This window comes from Nanorana parkeri, unplaced genomic scaffold (genome assembly GCF_000935625.1).
Source record: "Nanorana parkeri isolate BGI_ZX_2015 unplaced genomic scaffold, ASM93562v1 scaffold1371, whole genome shotgun sequence".
Taxonomy (NCBI): domain Eukaryota; kingdom Metazoa; phylum Chordata; class Amphibia; order Anura; family Dicroglossidae; genus Nanorana; species Nanorana parkeri.
This window is the reverse complement of record NW_017307639.1, coordinates 434,286-446,096: the sequence shown is the minus strand read 5'-3', so window position 1 is coordinate 446,096 and position 11,811 is coordinate 434,286. Positions and strand designations below refer to the sequence as shown.

Genomic DNA, 11,811 nt, shown 5'->3' with positions numbered 1-11,811 from the left:
AATCCCCCCCCCCCCCCTCCCTAGTCTGTCCTTGATACATACTTCAAAGTGGACCTTAGCCCCGTTTTACTAAAAATCACATCAGCATGCAGCTCTGCATGCTGATTTAAAATCATCTTACATTTATTAGTTAAAAACAAACTTGTTTTTCATTTACTTACAAATAGATTTATCTACTTCCTGGCCCAGTTCTGGCCCAAATGATTGTAATGTGCCCAAGCATTGCATCCTGGGAAGGTTACATCAGCAGAGCATTGCTGGGAAATCTCATCTGTAATCTCATCAGATCTCAGAGAAAGGCATTTTCCTCCCCTGAGATGATGTGCATGGTTCACGTGTCTAGTCAGATGTGCCAGTGCTTCAGGAAGTAAAGGAAGATCTAGTAGTAATCTGCCCTTAGTAAACATGGCCACTGTCAGAAGACTGGGGAAGAAAAGAGAAATAAGGAATGCAAAGAATACAAAGCCGGCAATTATCTTGAAGTATGTGTTTGTAGATTGTCATTAATAAACATTTCTAAAAGGTGAGTTTGCTGTTATATTAAAGATATGGGTAAAGGTCCACTTTAAGAACAGTTACACTTATTATCACGTTTGACACTGCCAGTCCCTACAGAGTTAGCCAGGGGGCCCAAAAGTGTTCTTATTGGGCTCCATGATTTGTAGTTACGGCCCTGGTTCCTGTGATGTCCTTTGTGTGTTCCAGAATCCCTTGCTGCATTATTTGCAATATCAGAACACCTGCAATGGCCACAGCGGGTATGCAAATGAAACAGCTGAAGCACAAAGATTAAAGTCCCCAAGAGATATTAGAAACTGCTAGGTGGTTTTAAACTAGCTACTGGAATTCTGTTGCAGTAAGTTTTATTCTATCAGAACATGACATTAAATCTGCACTGATGCATTCTTGTAAACCGTGCCTCTCAAGACCCATCATTTAATGCAAACAGCGACTGCGAGTTCCCTAACTTTCTGTCTAGATCTTTTACTATTAGTAACAATGAAAACTGACAACACAGTCAAATGCACAGCACTGACAGTCAGTACACTACTAAATTTAGAACTTGTCATATACTCCATATGTGGGCATGCATCCAATACCACAACATACATTACAGATGGTATACTAGGAAAATGTCTGATATGTTTTCTAAACCAATATACATAAATGGTAGGAATGCACCGATACTGGTATGGGTGCCGATACTGAGCATCTGGGCAAGTACTCGTACTCGCCCAAATGCTCCAATATGTACCCAGATACCGGAACTTCCGGGCACAGGGAGATTCCCTCTGACCGGCAGTGCCTCGAGGGAGCATGGAGCCAGCTTCCCGGCCAATCAGGAAGCCGGTTATGACCTGCCTCCCGGCTTCGTGGTAGGCTAGGAAGCCGGATTCACGATGCCTAGGGACACTGCAAGGCAGCCTGGCTTCTTGACCAATCAGGAAGCCGGGCGACACGTCATGACTCGCCTCCCGGCTTCCTGAGTGGCTAGGAAGCTGGCTTCGCGCTGCCTAGTGACCACTACGAGGCAGCCTGGCTTCCTGACCAATCAGGAAGCCAGGCTGCCTCACAGTGTCGCAAGGGAGCATGAAGCCAGTGTTCTTTTGATAGAACATTGGCTTCCTGATTAGCCGGGTCCACTGTACCTCGGGATGCTGGCATCGGTATTTGGTATCCGCGACTACCGAAGAAAAAATATAAGTACACATACCCAATACCGATTGATATGTTTAGGTGTAGCATTTAAACGCAAAGTCAGCCAAGAACATATAGATCAGTGAATAAAGCTGTGTGGATTAGTGCCTAGATTCACTGGTGTGATCTCTTGCCTGCCCCCAGAATTACATGTTAAGTCATATAAATAACAAAGAACACCAAAGTAACAATATAAATGATTTTATTCTGTATGAGAACCTTAATGCTTCTGTGATTAAACATAAAGCGAGCAGAAAGAATGCAGCTAAGGATGTTAACTTCTTTGGATATGCAAATTCAGCGGGATCTCTGTCATCAGTACCTAAATGGGGAGAGTCCCAGCACAAAGAGTTATTAGAGGAGTACTTATTAATTTAAGACAGACATAAAAATGAAATGACAACGTACATGTACAAGGTGATTTCTGTAAGTGGCATCATCTTCATGGTCTTCTTTGGGAGGACAGCCTGGCAAGTAGCGTTTACACACAGTAACAGCCTCTTCTAAGTCATAAATTACACAGGGGTCCAGAGGGTGAGCATTAATGCGGCTCACCAGGTACTCCTTATAATGAGATCTGGGAGAGACAACACACATGACTGCTTTACCATCTACTATTGTGTATCATTTCACGTTTACATATACAGGTGAAACTCGAATAATTAGAATATCGTGCAAAAGTAATTGCAGTAAGTGCTGCAAAAGGGGCCCAAACCAAGTACTGAGTACACATGCATGCTTGTACTTTTCAGAGGTCCGATATTGTTCTATGTACAATCCTTGTTTTATTGATTGCATGTAATAATCTACTTTTTTGAGGTTGTGGATTTGGGGTTCTTGGGGTTTTCATGAGCTGTAAGCCATAATCATCACAATTATGACAAATCACGGCTTGAATTATCTTGCTTTGCATGTAATGAGTCTATCTCATATATTAGTTTCACCTTTTAAGTTGCATTAGTGAAATAAATGAACTTTGCACGATATTCTAATTATTCAAATTTTACCTGTATAGGAGGATATTTTCTAAAAAATAACAAAGCTACAACATTTTGGCTAACTGGCAGCAAAGATTACAGTAATGCCTCATTTACATAGCAGCACACTGCACGGATCTGTATGGGCTGACTCTAAGCTGTGTGAATGAGGCCTAAATGTGTCCATAAAATCTGTAAGATGTAAAAGTAATTTCTGGAGCATTGCTATTACTCTTGTACAGTTTTTTTTTTTTTTAATATTACTTATAATGACACATTTGTAATACCGATCAAATCATCTCCTTGACAATCTGGTGTGGCACAAGATCCAATCAAGGTATTTTGAGGGTCAGATTCTCTTATGTAGAGAAGATGAAAGTAACATTTACATATACAAAAGTTTCCATATGTTCTATGGTTTTTCTTTTTATAAAAGCATTTCCTTTAGGGGAGAGGCATCCTTCTCTTAAATTATAGATTTAAAAAAAGAAAAGTATTCTCTCGCCAGGACCCAACAATAACGTTGGATGGTCTGAACAACATTTGCGTTTACTGCACAAGCGTCAAATGCATTGCCATTTTGAATTTTAGTGCTGGCAAACCAATTCCCCCGTTGCTCCCCTTGTGTCTCTGCTGCTGCCCCCGTGCCAATTCTTCTGCCAGAAGTAGAAAGCCGACATCAAGTCTCCCATTCAGCAGCTGGGGGCAATAGCCAGCCTGCTATTGGCTATTCAAACTGCAATAGCCAATAGAAGACTGGCTATTGCACCCGCCCACCCATGTGATAGCGAAGAAGTAAATTTAAAAAATGTAAAGTCCCCCAACCCCACGAACATGCGCATACTAACTGAAACACAAGTCGGGTACACCTATGTATGACAACGACGATTGCGCTACACATGTCAGATATCACCGTGTGCACCAGTGAGAACAATAATTCTAGGGACATTAAATTAGGTAAAAGTTGCAATGGAACACATCATAATGTAATTTTTATTATTCATAAAATAAACTACTAAATATAAATATATAATATTCAAATGTTCTATGAAATTCCTATCTGTCAGAAAAAAACTATGTATAATATGATAGGGTAGACTATAAAAGATAAAAGAAGTTTAATTGAGACATCTCTTCAAAAAGGGTTATATGGGAAAAAAGGACCAGCGACTAAAGTGGTTAAGAAGAAGTCCCCTGACTTACAGGGTAATATGCTAGACAGGAACGGCATAAAAGAAACTTAGTTTAATGAGAAAATACAGCACATCAATGTCCATTCAGGGATAACAGGAGTGATACTCACTCACACAAACCAGCATAGCCCACTGCTGTTTGCTTTCCACATGCCTCATCCTTCATTCCATCCAGGGCTTCCTTCTGTTCCATGACCCGACAACCGCCTAGAGAACATAACATCAAAGCAGTATTGTAGTGGGAGAAAAAGGAGCAATGATTTCCGAGCCAGGTCAATGGATCGCATTTAGTCTAAAAGATTTACTGGAAAGTCTACATTTATAGTATTCTGAAGTATACCTTCTGCTCCCAATTAAAAGTAAACCTACACTGGAAGAAATATGCAGCTACCGCTGTCAAAGCCTTTTGAAAAATTGTTAGTTGCCTGGCTGTTTCCATAACTTCAGAATTACTTATTAGGAACAAGCATAAGGCATGTGAAGACAGAACTCCTAACCTGCATGCTTGTTCCAGCTCAGTGACTCAAAATAATAAACCTGTTCTCATGACAGCCAAGCAGCTAGCATTTTTTATAAAGATAGGTCCCTATACTTTCACAACAGGTTCCTGTAATGGAGAATATTTCTTATTTGTTCCTCACCTCCAGGTACAGCTTGTGCTCCAGTGGGAGGATCCGTGTTAAACTGCACATTAGACATCTTAAAACAAGACAGAAATTTCACGCAGTCAGTCATGAATATTTATTCTTTATAGAAATGTACACTAGTTATTCTGAAAGAATGTATAAAGGAATAATCAAAAAAAGTGTAACTTTCCACTGCAGATTAATAGTTAAAGAAAAAAACAGCAAAAGCTGATTAATAGTTAAAGAAAAAACCCAGCAAAAAGCTGTAATGTTCAGCTAAAACCGGTGTGGTAATAGCAGGAAATCACCCTTTAATCAACAATAACCATATAAGACATATTTCCCTCTATGCACCCATCAGCATCACTCTGCCTTATATTATACATTACCTGCCTTAAGTACTGATCAGGTCTGTGTAAATCTGTGTTTTAGCAGCTTAAAATACCAGATTGGAAAAGGCATTAGAGAAGAATAATTATTGTTCTGGCATGTTTGGTAACGCAGGTGATCAGAGAAATCATGAATGGTTCCATTAGGATCACTCCCTCTTCCTGACTGTAACGACATGCCACTTTTAGTTAAGGCCTCATTCACGCAGGCGTGCACATCAATACGGCGTGTGTACCCATGCAGAGACCTGCTTGGGAGGGACAGGTGCAGCCTGTAATTGCGTGCAGCTGTCTGTACATCCCTATGACAGGACGCAGCTGCATGCTGACCCAACCTTGCACGTCCATCCAGGTCCGGATGCACACACTTGGATGCAGACAGTCTTAAGGTGGTGTATAGTTCAGCAGTGGCAGTACATTAGAACTGCTGGCCTCCGGTTCGTAAGCTAAACTGAACCTTCTCCAGGCAGTGGTGGTTATCTCAGATTAGTGTACAGTGTCAGCTTTATTTAAACAAATAAGGGCTCTTGCACACGGGCACCAGCCCTTGAACATTGTAAATGTCTGCGTACTCCCACTGGCAGAGAGCCCTAGGTGCTGCGTACAACCTCAAATTAAAGTCAATGGCTGTGTGCTATTGTTGGCTGACATAACAGTAACAGTATAACAATGTACAGAAGCTGGCACCCGTGGGCGAAAGCCATAAAGAGCACTATTTTTGAAAGTGAGCCCAGCTACAAACTATGCTTTTTTATAGCTGTTTAAGTTTGCACCCCTTAATTAGTAAAAACTTCATGTTGATATTGATAGAAAATTCAAACTGATACCAATACTGTAACTTAAAGGGAAACTCCTATTTAATGTTTATAAGATTTTAAAATATTGTTTTTTTATATCTGTCCTTTTACTATTTTACTTTTTTTTAACCTGCAGTATCCTCTTTGACCAAATACCAAGCAGGTTTGATTGGACAAAATTTGCCAGCCCCTCCAGCCTCCCTCCCATTTATATTGGCGAGCGTGGCAGCCCGTCATATTAATGGGCCAATAGAAATACACTATATTGCCAAAAGTATTGGGACACCCCTCCAAATCATTGGATTCAGATGTTCCAATCACCTCCATGGCCACAGGTGTAGAAGATCAAGCACCTAGGCATGCAGACGCTTCTACAACCATTTGTGACAGAATGGGTCGCTCTCAGGAGCTCAGTGATATTAAGCGTTACCGTGATAGGTTGTCACCTGTGCAATAAGTCCATGCGTGAAATTTCCTTGCTACTAAATATTCCACTGTCAACTGTTAGTGGTATTATAACAAAGTGGAAGCAACTGGGAACAACAGCAACTCAGCCACGAAGTGGTAGGCAACGTAAAATGACAGAGCGGGGTCAGCACATGCTGAAGTGCACAGTGCGCAGAAGTCGCCAACTGTCTGCAGAGTCAATAGCTACACACCTCCAAACTTTGTGTGGCCTTCAGATTGGCACAACAACAGTGTGTGGAGAGCTTCATGGAATGGGTTTGCATGGCCGAGCAGCTGCATCCAAGCCTTACATCACCAAGTGCAATGCAAAGCGTCAGATGCAGTAGTGTAAAGCACGCCACTGGACTCTAGAGAAGTGGAGACATATTCTCTGGAGTGACGAATCACGTTTCTCTGTCTGGCAATCCGATGGTCGTGTCTGGGTTTGGCAGTTGCCAGGAGAACGGTACTTGCCTGACTGCATTGTGCCAAGTGTAAAGTTTGGTGGAGGGGGGATTATGGTGTGGGGTTGTTTTTCAGGGGTTGGGCTTGGCCTCTTAGTTCCAGTGAAGGGAACTCTTAGTGCTGGTTCACACCTGGGCGTTTTACAGCGCTGTTCGAAGCGCTGTAAAACGCTCAAGCAGTGAAATCCCATTAATTCCAATGGGCATGGTTCCCACCTGTGCGTATTTCAGCGCGCAGAAACGCTCAAACAAGTACAAGAGCTTCTTTTGGGGCGTTTTTCCGCGTGTATCCATTGATTTTCCCGAGTGTGGCTCGGGGTCAACAAAGCGGTAACCCCGAGCCACACTCGGGAATACAGCGGAGGTCTTACCTTGCCTGCGAAAGGGGGCGGAACCGGCGGTAGGTTTGTAAGTTTTTTTTTAAAAACCCAGAAAAAAAGATAGAAAATAAAATAAAAAAATCATACCGCCAGGGAGGTATAAAAAAGGACCGTCGGACGCGCGTGTCACTGAACTAAAAAACGTCATAAAAACCGCGCCTATAGTACGCCCAGGTGTGAACCCAGCCTTAAGGCATCAGCATACCGAGACATTTTGGACAATTTCATGCTTCCAACTTTGTGGAAACAGTTTGGGGATGGCCCCTTCCTGTTCCAATATGACTGCGCACCAATGCACAAAGCAAGGTCCATAAATAATTGGATGAGCGAGTTTGGGGTGGAGGAACTTGACTGGTGTATGTGGGGATGGGGCTTTAGCAGCGAGCGCTGACACTTTGGATGTGTTGGAGCTTTGTCTGATAAGACTAGCCTGGCATCCAAAGCAGGGGATACTAAGAGCAAAGCTTTTTTTTGCTATTTGCAGCACCTCTGGGTACCTGCACATCATAACTAGTAGCAGATTACAATACTCTTTAAATTAGGAATAACACTGCTATAAATGAACATTAAAAAAAACAAAAAAACGAATGGCAAACTAATTTTAAATCGATGCTTGCAGCTGTGGTCATTTGTCAGTTTGATGAAGAATAAGGTAAGAATCAGAAAAGTAAATGTCTGCTCACTGTAAGAAGCCTCTGTAGACGAGACACCTCCCAGTCCCGCAGGTAGAATAAGCAGTCTCTTGGATGATGGGCATGAAGAGACATTCTCACTGTGCAGGACTGAACTGTGCATTTCTGTGGGGCAAAATAAAGCCATACGTTTTAAGCATTAAAAACAACATTAACTGAATCAGTATCTCCAAAAATCCTATTTCTTAAAGGCTCACGGGACAGAAAAAAAATAAATAGTGATGATTTTCTAACTGCCCAGTGTTCTTGTTTAACATCTAATCATCATCCCTTGTCACCAGGTCCTTAACTTCCACAGCAGCACATAACAAACCCCTAGATTGCTGATTGGACAATGAAGGAGAAGATGCACATTGATGAGTCATTGCTTTGCTGTATCCTCCTGTTCACTATCAGTACATATAGCAGAGCCCAACTGGCTCCTTCCCTCTTCCAGTCAAAGTTCTGCTGTGCAGAAGAATGCATGAGGCCGATTTTAAGACAAAAGTCGCAACTACTACAGTGTTATTAGAGCGTCTTCTGGGTCCAGGAACAGCCGCTGTGCTGAGCGAGCTTCCTCAGTGATATGAAAACACAGAGGGTCGGTCGCTCGCTCAGCAGTGTAGTCTAGTATTATTCTCGCTGAATGCCAGGCGTTCTCTGATTGGACAAGAGGCAGTGCCGGGACATCAGTGGCCGTTCCTGGACCCAGAAGATGCTATAATACACTGCAGTAGCTGCGGTTACTACAGAGTATTGCACAATCCCGGTGGCCCTGCCATGGATAATTTATATATACTTACATTGTGCCAAGCTGGACCAGCTTTTGCTGCCAGAGTCTTTTTTTGCACATTTTAGGCTTGAAGACAGTTATAGCAATGGGAGCCTGTTTACAGGTCGGTGGTGCCACAGACAGGGCCGCCGTCAGGGGGGTACCGCCGATACTCATGTAAGGGGCCCGGGAACCTAACATGAGTATCGGCCGACGGCCATACAGCTGCCTGGCGGGAGGTGGAGGCGGCCAGGCCCCCGCAGCACTGGAGGAAGCCGAGGGGCCCGCACACTTCATATCCTCACCTGAGGTGCTCTGTTCGGGCCTCTGGTGTCCCCAGGGGGTCTCCACTGCACATCAGGTTTTTAAAGATGGTCACCGTGAGTAGCGGCGGCCATCTTTAAACCTGGCAACTGCCCACATTACATTTATTATATTGCCGAACCGCATATTTAAACCTGGCAACTGCCCACATTACATTTAATATATAGCTTCCACTGCTCCAAGCTTGAGTGACGTGATTGTCTCAGTGTTCTCTGTACAGCACTGCAGTATATGTCAGAGCTATATAAATGTATAATCATAGTATGTGATTGAGGGGGGACATTAGAGTGTAAGCTCCTCTGTACAGAGACTGATGTGACTGTGGGGGAGGGGACATTAGAGTGTAAGCTCCTCTGTACAGAGACTGATGTGACTGGCTCAGTGTTCTCTGTACAGCATTGCGGTATATATATATATATGTATAATAATAACAACAGTGTAACTGGCTCAGCGTGGCGGCGGTGCGGGAAGGGGGGAGCCCCGCCTAAAGCCATGTAAGGGGCCCCAAAATTTCTGAAGGCTGCCCTGGCCACAGATGTAGTACTTCTGTCTGTGGCAGGAAAAGTGTTAAATGGGTCTAAGTGTAGAGAGAAATGTAGGCCACAGTACCACTCACTTGCCCGCAAACATATTACCATTGATAGGCAACTGCTGATGCACGTGCCCACACTGTCTACAACTGTTTTAAGTTGTGATTACCTCCCTTGAATTACAACTATTGTCCATTACCTCTAGTAAGTACAATCTGTTGTGTGTATGTGAGAGAAGATACAGCTGCCTCAGGCAGTATCTGAAGAAAAGTGAACCTAATGGAGTCGAGACTAAAGCTGGCCATACACGATAATATTTTCTTTGTTCAACCTGCGGGCTGAATGAAGAAAATATTATAGATTCTTCATTATATTCTGCCAGCCGTTCAAAGTTTTTGCGACAGGCTCCTTCGATCGTCTGTTCATCAAGAACCGAACAAAATTGCCTCAGTATATGGTAACCTTTACTATCAAATTAACCCTTTCCTAATAACACTAATAAAGTTACAATACTAAATTATTAAATCCATTACTCACATTCTTGAGGTGAAAGGTATTGTAGCATCCACTGCAGAACTGATGCCGACACTGAGAACAAATAAAGTGCATACAACCACCTCGTGCAAGGGCATAGGAAAACTTGCAGTGTGGGCATGCTGGGAAATAAATCATAAACAACAGTTAGAGTTATAAAGATTCCAGCCACAGTAAGGATGGGAGACAATCATTTTATCATGTACTCACTGATCCCATTTTCCTGCAGGTATACAGCCAGACCTTGTGCCTGGTATTCAGCATCATTCTCTCTTTTCCAGTTCTGGAAATCTTCACAACTCAGAGCTCGGTGCTGCTCTTCCCACTATATAGAGGGAGGTAATACAGGACAAAAGGAGACAAAAGGGGTAAAAAAAAAAAAAAAGACAACAGTAGAGATAAAAAAAGATTTAATGAAGCAAAACAGAAAGACACATTTGAGATTAGGCATACTGTAGATGAAATGTTCTTTCACTTTAAATGTGTAGAATTACTTTATGGAAATGACTTTATGCACCATGGGTAGGCAACCTTGGTACTCCAGCTATTGTGGAACTGCAAGTTTCATGAGTCATTGCAAGACTGACAGCCAAAGGCATGCCTTCCAGAGGCAAAGGCATGCCTTCCAGAGGCAAAGGCATGCCTTCCAGAGGCCAAGGCATGCCTTCCAGAGGCCAAGGCATGATAGGATGGGTAGTTCCACCACATCTGGAGTGCCTACATCTGTAATACACGATATGAAGACTGTATGAAGACCTTTATCAGCACTATGGAGACAGTGAAGCTGCAATACAGGTTTTTTTTTTACACCTCATTTATGTAAAATCTAGTGTCAGAAGGTGGGTATTCCAGCAAAAGCTGCATATAAGAAAAGAAAAATGCACTATTGTTTTTTCATATCTGTCTGGATATCAACTTTTAACCACAGTGAAACTGGCTGGGGCCTGCAACAGTAATATGTGACATCTTTATTTTTGCTCATCCTCACATGCATTCGGAGCACTTACCAGTCTCTTGCAGTTCCGGCAGAAACTAGATCTACACTGAGGACATTTGACATCTAGTTGATCTCGTTCATAAATGAATCCAAATGAGCACTGAAACGGAAAACAGTCAATGTTTTAGTCACTTTGCTGGTTGAGCATACAGGGTTTGGAAAAGAAAAATGTTGGAGCACAAGTGGCATTCTATCATGGCTATATAAAAAAAGGTTGTATAGAAAAAGAATGTTATTATTAGATTTTCATTGGACATAGTTCTAGATATATTTTCTATGTTAAATGGATGCATGCAGAGTAATATGTAAGTACAATACACTGAGATATTTATTACACTTACATATTATTAAGGATGGAGACATTTTTATTTAAAGGAGAACTATGGGGTTAAGGCTTTTCCCCATAGTTCTCCTTAGGGTAACGAGAGGACACAAACTAGCGTCCTCCCGTCACCCTAGGCTCAGTATACCGCGAGCTGCAGCTCGCGGTATACTGAGACGCCGCAGCTGAAACGGATCCCGACAATTATGTCTGGATCCACCCAGCTGCGTGAGTGACATTGTGCTCTGCCTATCTAGAGGCAGAGCCAGCTGTACCCTCCCCCGTCCGTTCCGCCAGTCAGCGCTGGAGGATCGGAGCGGGGAGGGGGGAATCCAGCCCCTCCCCCTGTCACGGCAGAGAGCCGTGACAGGATCGAGAGCTGAGCGAACGCCAGTATGTGTTCGCTCACTTCCTCATCTACTGAGCCGACCTGTGACAGTTTCAATGTCACAGGTCGGCTAGAACTATGAGGATGAGTGAAAAGCACTCACCTCATAGTTCTCCTTTAAGCATTATCCAGGGTCAGCATCTACCTCCTGCACTTAAAGCAGAACTGCTGGCAATTTTCTTAACTGCAAAAAGTTATACTCGCCTTAACCGCAGAGCTGACTGGCTGCTACTCTGGTTCCTGAAGCCTGTCTCCCTCTTCTTCCAATACACTATGGGGGGAATTTATTAAAACTGAAGCAG

At 43.0% G+C, this 11,811-nt stretch overlaps 1 protein-coding gene across 1 annotated transcript in view; it reads right to left on the bottom strand.

Moving 5' to 3' along the window:
• Positions 1-1,844: 1,844 nt before the first annotated feature.
• The window catches only part of RNF31 (ring finger protein 31), a 28,482-nt gene continuing 18,515 nt past the window's right edge, over positions 1,845-11,811 (bottom strand). The window contains exons 14-21 of the mRNA XM_018569638.1: positions 10,810-10,899; positions 10,013-10,127; positions 9,806-9,924; positions 7,655-7,768; positions 4,510-4,567; positions 3,979-4,075; positions 2,107-2,275; positions 1,845-2,020 (exon numbers count right to left, since the gene is read on the bottom strand). Of these exons, the coding sequence (XP_018425140.1) occupies positions 1,973-2,020; positions 2,107-2,275; positions 3,979-4,075; positions 4,510-4,567; positions 7,655-7,768; positions 9,806-9,924; positions 10,013-10,127; positions 10,810-10,899 (810 nt within the window). The 3' untranslated portion in view covers positions 1,845-1,972. The remainder of the gene's footprint in view (positions 2,021-2,106; positions 2,276-3,978; positions 4,076-4,509; positions 4,568-7,654; positions 7,769-9,805; positions 9,925-10,012; positions 10,128-10,809; positions 10,900-11,811) is intronic.